Below are 23,269 nucleotides of genomic sequence, written 5' to 3'. Positions count from 1 at the left end.
TTCAGTATATATCTTTTTTTAAAATGACTCTTAAATATAAGCACAATGACATCTTAAATCTCAAAATATTATGCCAAAAATTAATAAAATTTCCTCAATTCTTGCAGAGATGTTTTTCTTTATAGTTATTTTTAAAGACCATTTTCACTTATTTCTCCCTGTAGTTTCTTACAGAGTCTATATTTTGCCTCCCAAAGAGTAAACACATTTCTCTCTTCCTTGACTTTTATGGAAATTGAGATTTGACCTAAATTGCTTCAACAATAGAATTTAGAGTATTTTTGAAGAGTGGCTGATGCCTGCTTCTTGGATAAGTTTCTTCATTGTCCCTCTTCTTAGGCCAAGAATTTTATAGAAGCTGGTTCAAAGATTAGTATGGTAAAGTAATCAAATTTAGAATGCCTCTAAAGAGAGAACCAGACATGGATATAATTAACTCTGCTAAAAAAAATATAATGTGATCTATTTTTATTTGTTTCATAGGGCTTACTTTTGTATCAGTATTAATAGAGTGATAAAGTTTCGACTTCTTTATGATCTTAAAGCTGGTGTGGAGGGGCAGCCCTTGGGACAACTCCATCAAACACAAGAGCTCCCTGGAACACAATTTGATGGATAATCTTTAAGATTCCTTCTAGCTCTAAACCGCAGAGTGATGATGAGCTGTGTACAATATACAATGTTTTTGCAAACTCATGAACTTCCCTTAAAGCTATACTTGAGCAAAGCTATGGAATATTAAGGGGAAAAGATAGACACATAGCATTTCAGCTCAACTGAAGTATTTCTGGATTGTCAATAATTCTACAAGTAGACTTAGAATAGACAATGTATCAACATGCTTCAGTTCCTCTTTCAAGCAAAACAAAATAAAACACCTGCCCCTGACAAGAGCCATACATCTGAGGAAAAGTGACAAGGAGCAGGACAGAAACTCCATATACAGGCAGTATGGTTTCATCATATATACTGGATATTTATTTAATGAGTTTATGTATTGTATCTTTGGATATTTTTCAACTAGTTGTGCCTCATATTTTGTATTCTGCTAAGATTCATGCATCTGTTTCTTTAGGCACAGACAGCACACATTGTCCTGGAAGATGGAACTAAGATGAAAGGTTACTCCTTTGGCCATCCATCCTCTGTCGCTGGTGAAGTGGTTTTTAACACTGGCCTGGGAGGGTGAGTAATGTTCATGTTCCAAGGTTTTCTTCTGCCTCTGTGTGAAGGAATAACTAGATGATCTTACTCATGGTGGGAAGCTGAAATCATCACATCATAATAAGACTACATGTTGTCCTGACGTTGCATTGTGCTTGTAAGTAATCTATTCCAGCATAGATATAAATGCCTCCCTGCTGCAGTAAATGAAAGAGAACGTGGACACTGGTATTCCCCTGAAAATAAAGCATAAAATTAATTCTAGAAACCCAGAGCCCAAGGACACAGGTCATATGAGATTACTAAATGGCTTCTGTCAGGGAAGGTATGGGTCTGATTAAGGTAAATATCGGAGCAAGGAGAAGGACGGATAGCACACTCCAGTGCCATCCCTTTAGCGAAGTTAAGAATCAGCCTTGCACATCTAATGTGAAGTACTATAAGGAGCTGAGAAAGTTCTTAGGTAGTCTGTGTAATTTCACATGATAGTAAGAAAGGTGAAATAACAGATACATTTATTGTCTTAATCAAAGGGAGAGCAGGTTCATAGATCTGATATTTTCAAAATTTATCAGTTGAGATCCAACTCAGTGTTTAAGATCTGCTAATTGATGTGCGGCAACAGAGCTCAGAGCTGCTGCAGAAATCACAAAGCTGTTCTTATCAACCAACAGATATCTGTTCGCTGGGAACCAGGAGGCTGAAGTTCTGGTCTAATTTTCAATGATAACGGATTGTGCGATATTGACAAAACCACTTAATCTTTCTGAATCCTAGTTTCCACATATAAAAATGAGGGGGCTGGATTAAACAGTAATTTATAGCTGGGATTAAAAAAATCTATGAGTCTTTTAAAAAATATGACTGGGTGGTTTCAAGAGATTTCCATTAGAGATTCTATGGACTAAACTTCTTTAAAGTACTGGATAATTCTTTAGGAAAATCCAGTTAACCTTATAAAGACAAGGAGACATTGGGTTAACTGATACTGAAGTTACCGACTGGCCATTATATTATTAACATACATTCTTCTCTAAACTCTTGGCTCTCTGTTTGAAATGAAGAATATTAGCTGGGTTTTAAAGTAGTTCCACTGGTGAGAACATTAAATTACAGTGTATGAAAGCTGTTTGCAAAGTTTTACTTCACCAGGCAATTATTTAAGCTTTTTGACAGCACTAATTACTGGCTGTGTTAATATACCTGCCAACAAACAACTGTTTAATATAGATCAGAATGATGGAGGGCACTAGAGTTTTCTTCTCTGTGATAGATTATGGGTAATAAATCTTGTCACATCACAAAAGTCAAACAGGACCTGATGGATTAATTTGCCTCTAACACTACAGTTCTCTAGGACAAGCCATATTTATTCATTCACCAGAGAGAGTATTGTAAGCATATGTTTAAAGGGAATGGCCAGTTCTTTTATGGAGAGGAAGAAGAGAGGGAAGTAAAATTAAATTAATTAAAGATGTTTTTGATGCAGGAAAAGGCATTCATTAATAAGATTAGTCCACAGACCCTATTTTCCATTGAGAATTGTTGCTTTCATTCATTGTGTGGCTCACTCAGTAAGGTGGTTGATAATTAAAGGGGTTATTTTGTTTTTCATCTTCAAGAAATGCATTTATATCGCGTGTAAGCCTTGGTTAAAAAATTATCAGTTCCTGACAGGTGAGAGGCATCTGAGAAATTAGCTGATGGAGGTGTGGATAAATATTACAGCACCCTAGTCACCTCAGGGGTTGCTGAGCTGAAAGACTAAGTGTTTTGTTGACAAAGGTAGTTCTGGGAGGAGTTTGTCTGGATGGGGTTGAAGAATTTATGTTGACTACTGCCTGAGTTGAACTTTATTGGTTTCAAGGTTGTTGATTCTGTCCCCCCTCAGCACCTAAATTCATTATCAGTAGTAATCCACAAGAAAGATTTGGTTTAACTCTTCCTGCAGAAAGTGAAAATGTGAAAGGGAGGGTGGAGGGTGGGAGGGGTAGGGGGAAACCTCATTTGTGCTGTATTCCAGTGCTTGGAATAGCTACAGATAAGTCCTGGTATTTACTGGAATAATGTTTCTTAATATTAAGAATAAGAGTGATATATATGCATATATATATATATCATAAACTTTAGAATATATGTGTTTTTAACTTTAAAATGAAGACCTAATGCATTTCTTCCTAATTCTACATCAGTACTTTAAAATCGTTATTTGGCATCTTTTGATTTAGAAGTCAGAAGGGCTTCAGGTCAATTTTTGTGGGATTGATTTTTTTCTAAGTTGGTAACTCTCAAACTTATATACTTCTTTCTAAAGCTGTTTTAAAAATCAACTATATTGGGTAATTCTTTCATAGAATGTGTGTATTCTTATTTTTCCCCTTCTCCAGACTTTAAAATAAAAACCTACAGCCTTTATGTTATTAATTCTGCCACAGAAATTAACTCAGTCATTTTAAATGTTGAATGAATTTTAATAAACAGAGACAGCCATGCAGTCACCAGTGATGTAATCAGGATACTCTTCAGTTTCCTAAAAGATATTTTAAAAAACTTAAAAAATTTTGACAATTCATATTTTGGTGAAACCGGCAGCCTTTAATAGTAAATATCAGTTTGGATTTGTGTCTGGTAGACAAGGGGAAACTTCAGGATATCTGAAAACTTTAAACAAACCATCTCTTAGAAATGAAGACCCTATGAAGGAATTTTTTAAGGAATTAAAAATTTTTAGAAGTTGAGGGAATAAAAATTATATGAGAATATGCCTTAGTACTTATGAGTCACTTTAACTTAAAAGCAGAATCAGACCCACAAATACAGAGAACAAACTGATGGTTGCCAGAGGGAAGGGGGAAGGGAGGGATGGACAAAATGGGGGAAAGGGAGTGGAAAGTACAAGCTTCCAGTATGGAATGAATAACTCACAGAAATAAAGAGCACCGCAAAGGAAATATGATGATGCTGTAATAATAGTCTTGTAACATGACAGTTGGTGAGCTATGTTTGTGGGGAACAGATTATAACATATAGATAAGTTGAATTACTATGTTGTACGCCTAAAACTAATGTAACAATGTAACCTATACTCAAATGAAAAAAAAATTCTTAAAAAGTCAGTTTGTCTTTTCATATCCGTCATAGGATAGGACACATTTTCATATTCTATCATAAAATTTCTTTAGATTTGCTGAAATCTAGACAGCCTTATAGGATTTTAATCTCATGTTCTCTAATTTTCAAGGATTCAATAATTAAAAGCATGTATGTAGATTGCAGGTTTTTTGTTGGTAATTTTTTGGCGTCTTTACTCAGGTACCCGGAAGCTCTTACTGACCCTGCCTACAAGGGACAGATTCTCACCATGGCCAATCCCATTATTGGGAATGGTGGAGCCCCTGACACTACTGCACTGGATGAACTGGGACTTAGCAAATATTTGGAGTCTGTTGGAATTAAGGTAGTGCCAGTGATGACTATTTAAAAAGTCTCAATTTGGGGCACCTAGCCGGCTCAGTCGCTAGAGCATGAGACTCTTGGTTGTGAGTTTGAGCCCCACGCTGGGCATGAAGCCTACTTATAAAAAAATTATAAAAAGTCTCAACTGAGGGGGGGGGGATAGTTGATTTATTTTTATGAATCTAGGCTGGGCAAAGTTTCTCCTCAATACTGTAGTACAACCCATTAAATTCATGCTCTCAACCTTATTCCTATGTATTATGAGACTAATTTTCAACATGACATTATTTTGAATTTTATTTTTCATGGCACTTTGCATTTGTTCTTAATGCTTTGGATGAAACTTGGCTTAATTTGGAAAGATGTTGTTATAAGTCTAAATGACAAGTATGCTACCAGAAATGGTGATGAATTACCTTTTAAAAGGTCTTTGGTAATCAACTCTGTATCAACTATTTGCCTTTTAATCTTATCCTATTTAGGGGAGGAATAAAAGATAGTTTATATGCCAGTGTAAAAGTAAACACATTAAGATTTCCTAATCAAGATAAATTTGGATAGCATTGGAAATGTGGACCATATAAACGATTAAAAAATGTATACTCTAAATTCATCACTCCATTTTTTTTTTGCCACTCTATTTTTGAATGACTTGGACTGATCATTTAGCTTAATTCTATTTCTCACCATTTTCCCCGTATATCTCAGTCTCCTTTAAATGTAGATTAAAAATTATTTATTCTTCATGTACATAAATAACTAATTATTAGATTATTGGTAAATGCCATGGAGAAAAAGTACCAGGGTGCTGAGATGTGGGATCTAGCTGTCATAGGATTTGACAAATGGGTAAGACTATTCTTCGACGTGGTAATTAAGGTAACAGTGATGTATTTTAAGAGAAAAATGTTGATCATCTTTTTTCTTCAAGTCTCCAGAATTTTAAGCCTTGAATCAGTGGATATAATAAAGCTTTTTAAAAAATTGCAAACGGATTTGTAAACAAGTCACAAGAGTTGGATAATATTTGGTGGTCACCCCTTTAAAACAACTCTCTGTCTTTCTAGGTTGCAGGTTTACTGGTGCTGAATTATAGCAATGACTACCACCACTGGCTGGCTACCAAGAGTCTGGGGCAGTGGCTACAGGAAGAAAAGGTGAGAAATATGCAGGCTGACTTGTCTGGACCAATTCCCTTCTGAACACCGAGGGCCACATATTTTTAGTTTAATCCACTAGGTGGCACTTACACAGGCTTGGTAGCATTTCTCTTCGGGGAAAGGGCCTAGAGAACGTTTTAGAATTTTTTATTTTCTTGAACCACTTAATTTTCCCATCCCCTTATATCCACAATTGTGATATGTAATTTGAGTCATGGGTTCTCGGACCAGCTTTACTGGTAACTAGCTGTGTGATTTTGTGCAGATCTTGTAATTATACCATAGTTTCTAAATCTTTAACTCTTGTGAGGATAAACAGATTGCTATTCAGTTTCTTTTGGCTTAAACATTACAACTTTGTGACATATAATTAGATATAATCTTATTTGAAGTAGTAATTAAAAAGGGTTATAAGCCTTACCTTATACTTTCCTTAGTTTAAGTATTACTTTTCTAACCAAATAAGAGAATTCTCTGGGTTTGAATGCCAGACGTACTTAAAGTTAAGGGACCTGCCACATTTGGCTTCTTCTCCAGTGTTGCTGTAGAAGTTCTCTGTTGCTGCGGAGCCTCTAACTGACAGAATATTATTTATTCTAAGAAAGCTCTGCCCCACCAATGGGCATCTACTTATTGGGGCTAAATGTTGCTCCTTTCTGACAAATCAAGAAATCTTGATTTTGACTTCCTGGGTGTCATTCTTTCTGAATTTTAAAGGGGAGAAGAAGGCATCTATATCATCTGAATCACGACTGTTTCATTCTCAACTGTTATCTGAATTTACTTCTATTACCTAGACAGCTAATTTTTGTAATGGTTATTTAGGAGACCCTCACGTTAATGTTTCCTTTGTGTCACGAGGCAACTCATACTAGAGCTGCTCTGCGTCAGAACTAATGGTTTGAGCATAAACTTAATCCACGACTTGTTAGTTCGTTTTTAAAATGTGCTTTGAATCTTCTTTCATGATCACAGACACATAGAGTAGAAGAGGGTCTAAGATAGGATAGGGGCGTCTGGGTGGCTCAGTCAGTTAAGTGTCTGCCTTTGGCTCAGGTCATGACCCCAGCGGGAAGCCTGCGTCTCCCTCTCCCTCTGCCCCTCCCCCCACTCATTCTCTCAATCTCTCTCTCTCTCTCACTTTCTCTCAAATAAGTACATAAAATCTTAAAAAAAAAAAAAAAAGAGGGTCTAAGATAGTAACCAGTTCACCTCCTTCTGTGTACAGGTGAGGAAAAACTCCTTGCTCAAACATCACTCAGATAAATGGTAGAAGAAAAGAAATTAGAACCTGTTTCACTGCTTCCTATCTCATTGCCCTTTTATTTTACCACATGTGTCTCTATCCAGACTACTCAAAGAAAAGAAAACAAATGGTGGTATTGCCTGGTTTCCTAATTGGGTGGGTAAATCTTATTACAGCCTGACTACTTAACAAGCATCCTCAGAAAAATGTGTTGAGTGTCTCGTAGGTAGCCAGAACATTTGGCTCAAAACGTGGATTTGCATGTTATTTACATATCATTGCTTATGAAGTTCACAAATTCCATTATTTATATATATACATAAATACATGTAACGTGTATAAATATATAACATTACCTATTTAACATCCTGTATAAAAAGAAACAAAACTGTAGCAGAAGATTGATGTTCAGAATTTCTCATTTTTTATTCTGAGGAAGGGCCTGGGTATTAAGAGTTCCGTTCCCAACTGGAACAGCAATTTACCGTGTTGTGGCAACACAGTCACCCTGGGTCAGAGAAAAGAAGGAGTAGGGAAATTATTTACTGCTCAAGAAGATAGATGATGCTAAGTTTATAACTTGAAAACAATATGCTGGATCTAATTTCCTCCAATTTCACTGTCACTACAAATTTTTTTTCTTATAGGTCCCTGCAATTTATGGAGTGGATACAAGAATGCTGACCAAAATAATTCGGGATAAGGTATGATCATCATGTTTAGCCAACTCTATGTTTCTCTCTCTCTCTATATATATATACTATACTATATATTTATATACTATACTTTCTATAAATTAAAAAATATATATTCTATTTTTTCTCAGTGCCTGAGGAATCCAACAATATGTGAAAGAACAAATCTGACCAATTTCTGTCATTTGGGCCTCTGTCACCTTGTTTTACTATTTCTGATGTAATTTTCAAGACTGAATGCTTGATTGGGATGTTTGTTGCTGAATGGACCTGAGATTAATTCACTCGGCAGCAGATCACTGAGTGCCCACTGTGTGTTCACTATTGCAGCGAGTCGAGGCCTTTCTAAGTCAGCTCACGTGACAGGGTTAGTGAGCCCAGTGGAAAAGGCAGGCAGGTGCATGACAGTTTGGCTCAATTTGATACTGACCTGCTGAAAGAGGCAAACCAGGAAGTGTGCAGCATTGGTGCTGGTATTTGTTTAGTCTTCTTGGAGAGGTTATCTGTGAAATTAATGAGTTATATTTCATGGGTGTGTCTAATGAGCCCGGCATACGTTACCTCAGTTATATAGTCTTTCTTGAGACTGTACCAATGACCAAGGTGATAAAAGATAGGTTTATCTTTTGCTTGCATATCTGATTGCTGAACCATCTGACCCCTCCTTTTGAGACTATTTTATCACCATTTGCTTGCTTCTTCTGGTTGTAAGAGGAGGGCACTATTTTTTTTTTCTTACACAAAACCTTTATATCCCAGACCAGAAAGAAACTTTACCTCACTAATGTTAACTAAATTCCCCAAATGCCACTAAAATTTTTCATTGAATTATATTACATAAAAAAAGGATGGGTTCCTGGATGGCTTAGTTGGTTAAGTGTGTGCCTTCGGCTCAGGTCGTGACCCCGGGCCCTGTGTTGGGGAGGGGGGTGTCTCTGCTCAGCAGGAAGTCTGCTTCTCCCTCTCCCTCTGCCCCTCCCCCTGCTCATGCTCTCTTCCTCTGTTTCTCAAATAAATAAAATATTTTTTTAAAAAAAGGAAAAAAAAGATACAATTTCAAAGTGAAATAGACTCTTCAAGAAAATCTGTCCTAGGGGCACCTGGGTGGCGCAGTCGTTAAGAGTCTGCCTTCGGCTCAGGGCGTGATGCGGCATTATGGGATCGAGCCCCACATCAGGCTCCTCCTCTATGAGCCTGCTTCTTCCTCTCCCACTCCCCCTGCTTGTGTTCCCTCTCTCGCTGGCTGTCTCTATCTCTGTCGAATAAATAAATAAAATCTTAAAAAAAAGAAAAGAAAAGAAAAGAAAATCTGTCCTAGACTCCTTGTTAGAATGTATGTTGACATATGATCTCTGTAAACAGAAAGATCAGCTTTCTGAAAACAGCTTTTTGAAAGTGAAGCATGGCCACATACCCATGACCAGAAGGAAGACAGTGAGAGTTTGCACAGTCCTTCCACTCTACTTCTGATTTTACTTCCTCCTCCATAATTTTCCTGAGCATGACGTGCTGGTACTTTCTACCCTCACTCATTCCCACGTGATTACTTCTTTCCTTAAGGAATACATTTCAGAAGGAAACAAAGGCTTCTTTCTCTTTCCTTCAGTGCAGTGATTTCCTCGGAGAAAGGCAAATCAATGAATTATCTTGACCCCCCCCCCAATAAAGTCTTGATTACTAAATGTAATATGCTGTTTTTGTAAATAGATAAAGCTAGACTTACTAACAAATAAGTAAATCTCAAGACATAACTAATAATAAGAAAATATTTGCCATATTCAGGCTAGCAAGACTAATTTGTGAAAACTTCACAGAGGTGTAAACATTCTTTAAAGTTCAAGGCCTTAGGGACACCTGGACATTAACATATACAAAGCGGTGGACATTTTCAATGCTACTTCTCAAAGGCCGTGACTTATATAGCATTTCACATCATTTTGTAAATGAATTTTACCATTATAATGGAATTAATTCTCCTTCTTTTCAATTTTCTGCAATTTTTAGATTTCTTATTTTCTTCTCAAAAGATTGTTTTGTCCGTGTCTCCACTGAACTATCTTTAGGTCATATGCACTAAGGGAATAGGTACCCTAAATGCTCTGATTTACATCAGCCTAGAACTCGGAGACCTGAATTATGATGCCTTTTGAAATTGCTTACTCCAGGTGCCAGTCTCAGCCCTAAAAAAAATGAATTGTACTTCCCAGTGTGTTTCTCAGAATGTACCATGCAAATTACTTCATCTTTCCAGGTTGAGAAGATGAGGAACTTCTGCTGATGGTTATAAGTAGTTATGGAGACTTTAGATCTTGCAGCAGCAGTTTAAGTCCCGGTGAATGGATCCTGTCAGCACCCTGACTGCTCCTCCCCTTTAACTGTCTAATTTTTTTCTTTGATAGGGCACCATGCTTGGGAAGATTGAATTTGAAGGTCAGTCTGTGGATTTTGTGGATCCAAATAAGCAGAATTTGATCGCTGAGGTTTCAACCAAGGTGAGACATCTCCCTTTGCATTTTGTAGTTTTATTTCTTATAATATCAAAATCTTCACGTAGGCCGAGATCATCATCCTGAAGCACCAGACTTGAGGGAAAAAAGGATCTCATAGCTGCTCAAATATATATTACAAATCGGTGCCTTTAAAGTTAGTAACTTTTACTTGGTGCAATCCAGCATCAATCAGAATGACTATGGAGAACAACACTTCATGAAGAATTCCAGCTGTGAGAACTTTGGTGCACCAGGGCCTTTCCTTAAGAAAATGTTATTAAAAGACTGAAAATCGCCTGGCTAATAGCATGTCAGCCTCAGAGAAAACACACGTTGGTATTATCTGATATTCCTGTTCCTGTGCCTATTCACACAGAAATGGGGACCAGGATGATGGGTCCCTGATGATCAGTACTGACCTTATTGATGCTGATACTGGCCACAGGATGCCAAAGCATAAGAGATAGGAGTTTGTTGAAGACAGGGGATGTTAAATTAGATATGTAATTGTTTATATATTTGGAATTTGATCATGCCATATGCACTATTCCCTTGTTTTTATTTCTAAAATTTGTCTATTCAAATGGCATGGAACTATTTTTCCTGTAGCTGTTTCTATACATTCCCCTGTGAAGTGATTTCGTTTGAGACACAGCATGAAAATGGGCTATTATTCCTTTTAGAATTGAGAACTATCTTGGAGATCTAGCGCAGCATTTTCCACATTGTAAGGAACATTGACCTAGAGAAATTCACCTTAGAAAGAATTCTGTGGTGATAAGGTTAAAAACAGTGCATAGTACATTTCCTCTCTTCAAGAGTCATAATGCAAATTCATATATGCACGTGTCTGTGAGGTCTTGCCTAAAATTGCTGTCATTCTGTATGGAGAGCATATAATGTGTTTGTGTAGAGAGCAGCACAAAGGAGGCTGTCTGTATTTTTATCTACATCAAATCAAGAGAGAGGTTGCAATGGTGAAAACTGACTCTGTTTCTTAATGCTAGTGCAGTTAAATAATTTCATCGTAGCTGTGATAAAATGCATATTTGTATCAGATTATATTTATTCTGTGAATTTTGTTTGGATGTGGTTGATAACTTAATTCATCGTCTTGTAATTGCAATTTGATGTAGCTACAACTAGATGGTAATATTGCTTTATTTTGTAGGAGAAGCCTAAGGTTAAAAAGAAATCTATACTTTTTCAAATGATCTGATGCGAGAGGTTATCTGTAGCATTTATGGATCAGCTCAGCAATAATTTCCCCAGATCATGGAAGGAATGGGGCACTTGTTCTCTAGAACAGTTGGCAGGAAAAAATATGTGACAAACTTTATGTTTTTGTCAAGTACAGTCTAAGGATTATGATTTCCCATTCTGTAGAGTTTGTGGAGAGTGGAGAGTAGACGTTTCAGTTAAAGTAAAATGCTCTTTCAAATATCCAGGTTGCAACTTTCATCTAAAACCTTTGGAAACATTGAAATCATCCTAAATTCAGAATATACTAGGTAACTCTCGAAGCTGTAATCAGTGTGGGCACCCAGCCCTCTAGGCTTTCTCTCTGTTTCTGTTATTTCTCCTTTTATGACTTTGGGGAACTGCTTCTTGGGTAAATGCCTGCGAAAATGGATCTGACTCCAAGCAGTGCTTACGATGTAGGTAATGATTATGATATGCTCCAGGGTCCTTTTATGAAGTCTACCGTTTAAATGCACATGATTGCATAGTAACCTAAAAAGACCAGTGGTCTACACTAGCCTAGGAATCCTCTGACTCTCATACTAATTTTACCCAATAGCCCCACTGCATAAGCCTAATGCATAACATCTCTGCCCCATCCAAACTTAATTGCAAGTTGAGGTTCAAGTGGTATTTAAAGCGTGATGTATCTATTACCACATCTGTCTAGTGCTGAATCAGGCAATAATACTTGAAAATTCCATTGCCACTGGTTGTTAATGAGGCAAAACATGGGAGAGATTATTGTTAACTATGGAAGCAACCAATTTCTTAGGGATCATTGTTATTACTGTAATCAACATTTTATATAAAACAGCAAAGTACCCTTTCCCTCATAAAAAAGATACAGTTTGTGGCACTCGCTGTGCCTTATAAATTGATTGTTAACTGCCAGTCACTTCCTAGTAGTTAGCAATCAACCTGTTACCAATATAAGTGCAAAACATCCTCAGATGTGTTTATGATATTGGCATGTTGCTCATGGCTGGTACTTCCCTCTCACTCTCTGCTTGTTAAAATGGCAGGATGTCAAGGTGTATGGCAAAGGAAACCCCACGAAAGTGGTAGCCGTAGACTGTGGGATTAAAAACAATGTAATTCGCCTACTGGTAAAGGTAAGTAATTTGTTCTGTCTCAGGGGTGAGGATTTGTAATATTGATCTTTAGTGTTAAACTGATTTCCTTTCTCTGTCTTGGAGAAAACTTGTGCATTCCCCTTGGAACGTCAGGGGATCTGCTCTCTTCTTGTTGTCTTTGATCTACAAAATAACACTTGTATCCCTGTTAAAATTAGAGATGTAGACTCTGTTTTAAATCTTTAAAGGCCACAAACACAGAGAAGAATGATGACTGTTCTTACCTCGTATTGACTGACATTCTGAGATGTGTCATGTTTACTTTCTTTGGGTTTAGAGATGACCAAAAATTTGGAGTCAGTTGGAGAATTCCTCCATTGGACCACATTTATTATGTGCCAAATGTTTGCAGGGATCCTGCCCTGATATAGTACAAACTTTCATGTTGCTCTATATAAACTCTTAGAAACCAATTAAAATTAAACCTTAAAAATCCTTTAGGTGAATGTCACCATTATAATGTTTTCTTAAATATTGTTTTGTTGGGATTTCTCCTCCTCCCACCTCTCCATCTCTCTTCCTATCTGTGTCTCTCTGTTTCTGCTGACACTGCCTCAGAGGTCACAGATTGTTTCTGTCTCTTTCTTTCTCTCTCTCTGTCTCAAACATGAATGCACACATGCACACACACACACAGACATTTGCATAACACCAAAATAGTGTGAGTATAGAGGGATTCTTAATTCACCTTCTCTTTGTTAGAGAATATCAGCAATATCTAAATCATGATTTCAAATTCTGGTCAATTTACTAACAAAAATTTGCATTTGACTCTTCAGTAGCAGATACTGTCGATGACCTCTCTATAGATCCTTCTCATTTTACCATTATAAATGGCATATGGGCATTTTGCCCGTCCTCCAATTGCAAATGTCTGCATTTCATTGCTTGAGGGGTCTCTTTAGCTCGTTGGAGCCTGGTGGTAGGCAGAAAATACCACAGAATTAATGATCCCTGGAGCAGCCCCAACCCAATGACTAGAGAAGGTCAGTGTGTAAATATCCCGACTTCTTTGCCCCATTACTGAGCTATCTTGAGGGTGGATAGTCTACACTGGTTCTCAGAGTTCCCCAGTGGGCTGAAACTCTAGTTGTCCATAGTGCTTGGTGATGCATACTTTATTGGAGTGCCTCACAGTGTTGCTTTCTGTTGGTACTTCTTACAAACCCTTCCAAATAGACTTCTTTCCCTCAAATCCTTGTCTCAGGAAATGCTTCTAGGGAAACCATCAAAGATATTTTCCACTTCTATATACAAAAGTTCTAATTATTCTATCAGAGTACAGATACTACAGATAATATGAGAAACCCCTAGGAAAGAAGGCTGATAAAAATTTGGTCAGATAAAAAAAGCAAAATTGAAAAACATGAGAGGTGGACCAACTTAAATTTTGCAGAAAATGGATTTATCTCTCTCTAACACTGCTAGTGAAAATAACCTATATTCCTGGATGTCTAGTTAGGAATTCTTTAGGCTCTGAAACCTGAAATAAGGGAAAGTGTGCTATCCATCTTTTCAGGATCAAAACTTTAATGGTGCTTTTTCCCTCCACTTTCTATTGACCATTGGTTTCATATACATCACACAAAATACAGTGAGCCACCAAAGAATTTTTCAGTCAGCATTATTTGAATTATGTACCATTTGCCCTCCCCTTTAGAGTGTGGTTAGTTGAGAGAAGGTCTAGGCAAAATTATACTTTGGCAAAGAAAAATGTTATTTTTTTTAAAGATTTTATTTATTTATTCAACAGAGATAGAGACAGCCAGCGAGAGAGGGAACACAAGCAGGGGGAGTGGGAGAGGAAGAAGCAGGCTCATAGCAGAGGAGCCTGATGTGGGGCTCGATCCCATAACGCCAGGATCACACCCTGAGCCGAAGGCAGACGCTTAACCGCTGTGCCACCCAGGCGCCCCAAGAAAAATGTTATTAACTTGATCATTTTTGCCTTTCCTTTCCAGCGAGGAGCTGAAGTACATTTAGTTCCCTGGAATCATGATTTCACCAAGATGGAGTATGATGGGCTTTTAATTGCCGGAGGACCTGGGAACCCTGCTCTTGCACAACCACTAATCCAGAATGTCAAAAAGGTGCAGTAAACCTGGGGGTAGTGTGTATCTGTGTGTGTGATGGAGGGAGTCTGTGCGGCTGAAAAAGCTGTAATCTATTTTAAGTATTCAGATATTCTTTAGTGCTCCTATCTGTGACACCTGAGGCAGTGTCAGCAGATATTATATGGGAGGAACCAGTGAGGAGAGAGTCCCAGAGGAAAAAAAAACCTTTCTTCAGGCAAAGTAACTGGGATTGTGTCCTCGGGTTAAGAGAGCTAGAGTCCAATCTCCAAATGTGTCTTTCTATACGATCGTAAAATGACAGTTCATGTTTCTCACCATGACCTTGGGACCTATAACACCTTCGAGTTTCTGAAGAAATACTAAGTTTTGTTTAGTTTGAATATTAAGTACATTTTTTTGAATCCTAATGTTACACATTTGTCAATCATATTCTTATCTATAGTCTAACTTCTTATTCAATTACTAATCTGTTTTCCTTGTGAATTAAGAAAAAAAAGGAATGCTTCATTTTTATTCCTTCGGAGGCAGCATCTTTTTTTTTTTTTTTTTCGGAACAGTACTTCTGGTTAATAAAAATTCTCCTGATTTAGGTTTTGGAGAGTGATCGCAAGGAGCCATTGTTTGGAATCAGTACAGGAAATTTAATAACAGGACTGGCTGCTGGTGCCAAAACCTACAAGATGTCCATGCCCAACAGGTAAGACAGTTATGCGTCTGTTTACAGGTCAAACTGGCTCTGAAATACTGATAATAACTAAACGCAAAGCCTTAGATTTTCTTCAGAAAAAACAGATAACCGTACTATTACACGGTTCACAGTTGTCTGACTACCTGATACCACTTTTATTGCATTTTTGAAAGGCGGCCTTTTCTAACAATAACGTTGCTATAGTTTATTTTCCTTCCCTTGGCATATATTGAGGTTATTATGCTCCATTAAATGATATTCCAAGGGAAACTGTTCTGGTTTCCAAGCTTGATATCAGAGCACTGATAACGTTATAAGACTTAAGAAGCAGGAAGTCTTCAGATCCTCTCCATTTTACTTCCCTTACCCCACATGATGCCAGTTTATTCAACGTGGCACTTTCCCCCATGGCCCACCCTCCTCATTAAGTGTAATTCAACATAAATTGCTTGTGTTTGTCTCTCTGTTAAGCTCGTGAGCAACTCTTAACTTTTTGTTATGAGCGCAGTTCTCCCTTTTTACTGATTGTAGAAGTTTAATAGACCTGGTGTTTAGCACATAGCAAAGCTTCCTGAATTGATTTTTGTTGCTAAAATTTTGGGATTAACAATCTGTGACTTTTCTCAGAGAGTAATTTCCACTAAGCAATTGCAACTTTCACATTTTAATAGGTTTTTCTCATTCACTGTTTTATAACAAATGCGTTTATATTCTTCTCTTCACTTTTCCTTTTCCCTATTGTTTTTCTTCTTTTCTCTCCAGAGGGCAGAATCAGCCTGTTTTGAATATCACAAACAAACAAGCTTTCATTACTGCTCAGAATCATGGCTATGCCCTGGACAACACCCTTCCTGCTGGCTGGAAACCACTTTTTGTGAATGTCAACGATCAAACCAATGAGGTAAGTGCTCTCAATAAACCTGTTCAGTTGGCAATGAGAAATGCAGGGCCTTTCATACTCTGTTATACACACACCTTGTCTATGTGGGATTTTTCGTGTGTGTGTGTGTGTGTGTGTGTGTGTAAGAACTCTTTTTATAGATTATTTCCCATAGCCCTCTGCTTTTTAAAAAGTCATTTCTGTCTTATTCTCTCATCAGTTGGCTTGTTGAGGTCCACTCTTTGAACGGTTAATCAGTGACTGTCTTCCACATTCATTGCTAATGGGTGATTGGTGCAGGTCTGTTTGGGCCTCATCTGTGTGGGTCTGTGAGACTCACTTGGCTCTGTAGTGGCCTTTGAGAAGACCCTTGGAGAAGTAATTTAGGAGTTGGAGATAAGAAGATTTGAGTTTGTTCTGAACAGACACTGGGAGGGGGGGCGCCCAAAGGCTATAGACCAAACCAGTTGTTTTTATTGAGAGAATAACATTTGGTTGAGTCTTTGTTGGCCTATTTTTATTATGACTGTTAGCTGTTGGAATGTCCTTAAGAATTTATCTCAGTTTTTTAAAAATTTGACCTCTATTGTCCACCGAATAATACATAGCCCTGGTTGACATTCATTGTTACAGAAGGAATTTCTTCCTATTTCTTCTTCTTTCAGGGGATTATGCATGAAAGCAAACCCTTCTTTGGCGTACAGTTCCACCCAGAGGTCAGCCCGGGCCCCACAGACACTGAGGTATGTCAGGAAATGAGTCCTATTGTACACTTAATTTTTTTTTTTTTAAATCAGAAACGTATTTATGTGAAAACTTGAGAAACAAACATCATCACCCCAGATGATCTTGGGTACAGAACATTTTTCAAGAAGAGTGCTTTGATAACATACGTATATTGCATTAAAATTTCCCCATGAATATCATGGAGGAAATTTCTGTCTTTTTAAAAATTTAAAGTGGGAAAGCCCTGAAGAAACCTGACGTGATGCTATTTTTATTTAAATCGTTATCATTCTAATATATTTAGTTCTGAAATTTACAATTGTTGTACTATGCAAATGAATTCCTTCTTGCTCTCTTGTTCTCATAACTGAAATGAAATTTTAATCCCCCATCTGTGACTTCACAAAAATCCCTATGGCAACTGGTTGTGTAGCCAGAAGAGAGAATAAACAGCAGCAGGAGAAGGAAGAAGGGCAGGGGTACGCGGGAGGGGAGAGGGCATGCACACACATATATATGAGTCAGATGGCTTAAGGAAAGAACCAGAAGGAATGCTTAGAGGAGTTTTGTTTTTAATTTAAATATTTTTATTTTGTGTGTGTGAGCTTTTGGTTCAGTGTTCAAGGTCACCTTTTCAAACAAGAGCTTGTGGTGACACAGAAAACTCTGGAAATTGGTGTGACTTCCTCTCCCACACCCTGAGGCCTACAGTAGTAATGCTGAAAACTCCTCCCTGTCAGCACATACTTCCAGAAAAGACACCTACATAAAATGAGGAGAATCCGAATTTTCCCTCTGTAAACTCTACTTTCTCATCCCTGAATTACTTTTTCAGATACGTATGTTGTGTTCATTTTTAAATATTTTTAGGAAATGATTCTTAATAGCCCAAATCAGTATAATATTACCTACGCATGATGAAATGCATAAAGAAAATGTGGTTACATACATTTGTTGCCTAATGCATGCTGAATACTATTTTTTTAAATTTAAAATTTAAATATTTCCCCATATTAGTACTTCAGATTAGGAACATTGAAATAAAGACATACAATATTGAGTAGCGCTTAATCCTTTTTTTGTCCTGTCAGATATTTGCAAAATGAACATCTTTGTTGAAATTTGTCATGTCTAGTGAAACAACAGAAATAAATTCATTGCTGAAGTTTAAGAGTAAGCTTTGGAGATATTTTTAGAGCTGATAGAAATTTTCAAAATCCAGTTATTTCTAACTTTGGAGGTATAAGTAATATAGCTTTAATTTCTTTTGTATAACTAGAGTTTTATTTAGAAGAAACCATTTAGAAGAAAATAACTCATAATTAAGGGGATGAAAGCTTGACATTCTCAGAAGGCATGATCTGAAATGTTCATTGTCTGCTGAAAACTTGCTTTTGATAGGATTTGAAGTGAACAATTAGAAATGTTTATTTGATCTAATTCTTATAGTAGTAAATATTTAGTTTTGCCAATTTTGGCAGAAAAGCAAAAAACAAATATTGCATATGAATACTTATCCTAAAAAATTATTTGTTACTTATTTGAAGTTCAAATTTAACTGGGCATATATATTTTATCTAGCAACCTTATGAGTTTTGCAGCTTCTAACTAGTTGGTTCTATTTTTTTCTAGTACCTATTTGATTCTTTTTTCTCACTGATAAAGAAAGGGAAAGGTACAACGATTACATCAGTTCTGCCAAAACCAGCACTAGTTGCATCTCGAGTTGAGGTCAGTATATGCGGGCTTCTTTCTGGTTTATGTATTTTCGATTTTCTCTATCATATGATAATTTTTAAAAAAATGAATGATGTTTACCATTTTAATGTCTATAAAAAATGATTGGTAATGTTGTAATTACCCATTATTTTAGCATATAATTATTTGGTCTGGTTTTGATGGTGTTCACTGGAATTTTCATGTTTTTGATTTAAAATCATATCTTTTACAGTTTACTTCTAGAAATTTGTAATAAAATAATTTAATAAAGAATGGCTTTTAGCTTGGAATTTGACACATTCTATTACTTAATAAACTATAGTCTTATGTATGCTTGAGATACAGTTCAAATTACAGAATCATTATAGATAGAACTTTTTTTGTTTCAACTAGAAGAATTATTCTTCAACATCATGAGTAGAAGAATATGATTTGACTTATAAAGAGCAAATGGATAAGGAGTACTATAACACAAACTTGAGTCCTTATTTGTGTAAATGTATAGGTTAATATAGGCTTCCACTCATTTCCTTCATAGTTAAACCATACATATACTGACATCATTATTATATAAAATTTAGAAGAATGTATATGTGGTTTCAAGTATATATATACATACTGATTCTTTTTATAAATAAAGGTAATTGAATTACATGTTTACATGAAATGATAATTTGAGTTGGATGACCTGTTTTAAGGATTTCCATGGCAGCCTCTTTTCCTGAGATGGAGAGGTTGGAGGTTATCCACCCACTCAGTGTGGAATCGAACTGTGCGTTCTTGGTAGCCAAAGAAGCCGTGTACTTACTGTATAATGTTCTTCTCAGAACATCAACTCACGTTCTTCAGATACTTTTCTTTTGTTAATAGTGAGAAAAAAGATATAATTTGGGATTCTGCAGTACCTTCGCATGTAGTAGGCATCCAAAATTTTTGTTGAGGCAAACCAAGTTTCCCAAGTCCTTGTCTTTTGCAGTGACCAGGAATATCTTTCTCCTCTGAAGGGTTTGGCACTTATGGCTAAAAAATAAGCAGGATCATTATTTGCTTGGAATCCTGTATACAATTTGTAGAATTTCAGCATATTGCCAAGACACGAGCTTTCTCTTATTACATTTTCTGTAAATATTAATGGCACAAACCATAAAGGTGAAAATGTGAATATGAAGGTACACCCATGTCCCCTGGCCTTCTGTGTTTTCATTTGTCTGTTATGGAAGGCCCAGAGTCTTGCTTTGTCCAGGAGAAAACCATGGAATATTGAGCATAATACATTTAAATATAAGGAAGATTCTTATATATATATATACACACACATAGATGTATCTATTTACATATATGTTTATGTAGTTATTTTTAGATATTTATGTATCTTTAAATAAAATGTAGACCTCAAAATTTTTTACTTCAGTGAAGAAAACTTCATGAACTTTGGAAATTGCTTTGAAATTAGAGATGTTTAAATTGTTAGTCTTTTTCCTGATGAATCACAGACCTGTACCCTTGAAACAAAGAATACATTCTATGTTAATTAACTGAATTTAAATTTTAAAAAATTGTTAGACTTTTTTCTCACATATTTCTCAAAACACTATGTGAACCCAGACAATATAGCTAGACTTCCCTGCTCTTAAAATTGCCGATTTTCCCCATCTTACTAATGAGAGCAATGTCATTTTCTTATTGCTTACAGGTTTCCAAAGTCCTTATCCTAGGATCGGGAGGTCTGTCCATTGGTCAGGCAGGTGAATTTGATTACTCAGGATCACAGGCTGTAAAAGCCATGAAGGTGAGAGATCTTTGTAAGAGTTAATATACTCCTTTAATGAGTCTAATTAGTATTTTATAATTTAGATTTATGACACTACCTCTTTTCAAAGTCACTGTAATTGATTCCCTCAACTATTTCTCACATCTTATATTAAAGAAACTTTGATCTCAGGCGAAATTTTTAACTTTCTCAAACTTTTTTGCATACTTGCAAATCAAGACTGTGAGAGTGATCTTCAAAATTATCTATGTTACCACCTATTTATACTGAAAACATAATAAGCCATGTTTACAGATATTGCTCATTTCTTTTGAGGCAGTGAGATTTTAAATATATTTGTCTTTTGTATGAAACGGAATTTGGGTATCCTTGGTGCTCTAGGATGTTGTAAATGTTCTAGAGGATGCTTCAGGCATCTCTGTGGTTGAAATGGCAAGATCAAGTTGAGGGAGCAAAGGCAACAAATGCCTTTCGTCCAGCTTTAGAAGTTGTTACCTGTCACTAGGGAACCCAATTTCCCATCTATGACTTGGGTTGGATGACTGACCAGAACGATATGGCGGATTTTCATGTGGAAATGAAGATTTGATACTCATGTTAGGAAGAACACCTTCCCTGTTTCTTCAAAGTCTCTCAAGATCTCCCCAACCCTTTGTCATAGCAAAGCAGAAATTAGAAAAATTTCACTGTGTATTTGAAGTATTTCTATGAAAGAGCTAACTTGGCTTCTCTTTGGTGTCCTTACTTCCTTGGATAGACCCCATTTTGGTGCTAATTGGCCATTCTGGGCAATATGAGCTCTTCTGTGACCTTGCCTCTGGCTTTGCAGCGTAAAGCCATTCACCAGAGACCTGGCTAGGAGAAAGCCACACAGAAAAGGTGGCAGAAGACTAGGACAACAAACACAGAAAAACAGTTGGCCAGAATTTTTCTTTTTTGTTGTTGTTGTTGTATTTGTATGTTATATACAAAGATTTTCACCTGACAGATGTCTGTTGAAAAAAATGGAATGCAACCCCTCAGTTACGTTACTCTTCTTCTCATTTGTTTTTATTTTTTAATACTCTTCTCCATACACGCATGGGTACACACACATATGCACATGTGTTTTTCTGTGCATGTTTTCAAGGAGTACTTTACTTCATTATATTATGATTCAATTTCTGTTTATGTAATTAGAGGATGTCCAGTGGTTTAGATTGGTTAGAACACAATGTAACTGTGTTCAGGGTTTATAAATACATTTAAATAGCATATGGTTTTTTATCCTGCTTAGTAGTTTTATAAAGAATTAATATTTTCATAACTTGTATTTCTTTATGTGCTTTACATCCGTTAAGTGAAGTTACATATTTTAACTGAAGAATAGGAATTATTAGCAATAATATTGGGATTAATTAGAAAGTTAGTAGAAATGAATTTAGGGACTAAATATTTATATATTCATTTATTTATTTAATTTATTTATTTTTAAGATTTTATTTATTTATTTGACAGAGAGAGAGATAGTGAGAGAGAGTGCACAAGCAGGGGGAGTGGCAGGCAGAAGGAGAGGGAGAAGCAGACCCCTCACTGAGTAGGAAGCTGGATGCGGGGCTCGATCTCAGGACCCTGGGATCATGACCTGAGCTGAAGGCAAACTCTTAACCAACTGAGCCATCCAGGCTCCCCTATGGACTTAATATTTAAAAATAATCAGATGGTGCATGTATTGTAGCCAGAACTATATTAGGAAAAAATATGTAAATGTATTAAAATAGTTTGAAAAATTTTAAGTTTTAAAATATATGGACATTCATCACAGTCATTTATGGGACCTTTACCTGTATAATCGGATTTACAAAAATTGCTATACTTATTGTATAACACATTCAGGAAAATACTTACAAATATACTTAAGTCTTTTGGTGCTTTTCTTTAGTAGTGAGACCTTCTGTAACTTCTATTGATGACGTGTTCTCAGTTTGGACTTAATCATTTAAATTCTAGGGGCACCTGGGTGGCTCAGTCAGTTAGGCATCTGCCTTCGGCTTGGGTCATGATCCCAGGTCCTAGGATCAGGACTGAATTGGGCTCCCTGCTCCACGGGGCGCCTGCTTCTCCCTCTCCCTGTGCCTGCCACTCCCCCTGCTGTTCTCTCTCTTTCTCTCTAATAAATAAATAAATAAATAAAATCTTTAAATTCTAACCTATATTTTAAATGCATTTGCTTATCTGTATGTATTTGTTCAAAAATTTCTTAATACTTTTTAAAAACCAATTTCTTTAAATCTTGAGACATGACTTATATTGGTGAAAGGGCATAGAACTTGAATCATAAGACTCGGATTAGAGTCCTAGTTTTGCCATTTGATCAGCTAGAAGATCTTTGGCAAGTCATTTAACCTTATTGAATGTCAATTTTTTTCATCTGTGAGGTAGAAATTTCTCTTGTAGTCTTGGTATTAAAATCAACTAAATTGATAAAAAAAAGTACATTATAAGTTTTAAGGCACTATTTGAATTTGAAGTAATATGAAATATATTTAATATTTTATTCAGGTCCTCCCCCAAGGACATATAGGGCTTTCAAGGATGATTTCTATACTCTCATCTGACTATTTTGTTGATGTTTTAGAAGAGTTCAAAATTGACATGGTAATAGGTAAAATAATAAGAGCCATATGGCCATATTTTATAATAATTACTTTGCTGTGTCACTCCCATCCTAGTGCACAAAGCTATTATACTTCATAGCCTACATGAAGAATTATTTTCGAGGTCTCTCCAGATGTCAGAAATAAGATAGAACTATGAATACCTTTATATACACACAGATACAC

At 36.4% G+C, this 23,269-nt stretch overlaps 1 protein-coding gene across 1 annotated transcript in view; it reads left to right on the top strand.

Moving 5' to 3' along the window:
* The window catches only part of CPS1 (carbamoyl-phosphate synthase 1), a 119,092-nt gene that overhangs the window by 20,953 nt on the left and 74,870 nt on the right, over positions 1-23,269 (top strand). Inside the window, exons 2-13 of the mRNA XM_008687464.2 lie at positions 1,076-1,185; positions 4,477-4,621; positions 5,688-5,777; positions 7,674-7,730; positions 10,121-10,213; positions 12,478-12,567; positions 14,550-14,678; positions 15,254-15,360; positions 16,114-16,252; positions 16,897-16,974; positions 18,590-18,688; positions 20,370-20,465. Of these exons, the coding sequence (XP_008685686.2) occupies positions 1,076-1,185; positions 4,477-4,621; positions 5,688-5,777; positions 7,674-7,730; positions 10,121-10,213; positions 12,478-12,567; positions 14,550-14,678; positions 15,254-15,360; positions 16,114-16,252; positions 16,897-16,974; positions 18,590-18,688; positions 20,370-20,465 (1,233 nt within the window). The remainder of the gene's footprint in view (positions 1-1,075; positions 1,186-4,476; positions 4,622-5,687; positions 5,778-7,673; positions 7,731-10,120; positions 10,214-12,477; positions 12,568-14,549; positions 14,679-15,253; positions 15,361-16,113; positions 16,253-16,896; positions 16,975-18,589; positions 18,689-20,369; positions 20,466-23,269) is intronic.

Source organism: Ursus maritimus, unplaced genomic scaffold (assembly GCF_017311325.1).
Source record: "Ursus maritimus isolate PB19 unplaced genomic scaffold, ASM1731132v1 scaffold_1, whole genome shotgun sequence".
Classification (NCBI taxonomy): domain Eukaryota; kingdom Metazoa; phylum Chordata; class Mammalia; order Carnivora; family Ursidae; genus Ursus; species Ursus maritimus.
Note: the sequence above shows the minus strand (reverse complement) of the source record. Positions and strands in the feature narration are given on the sequence as shown.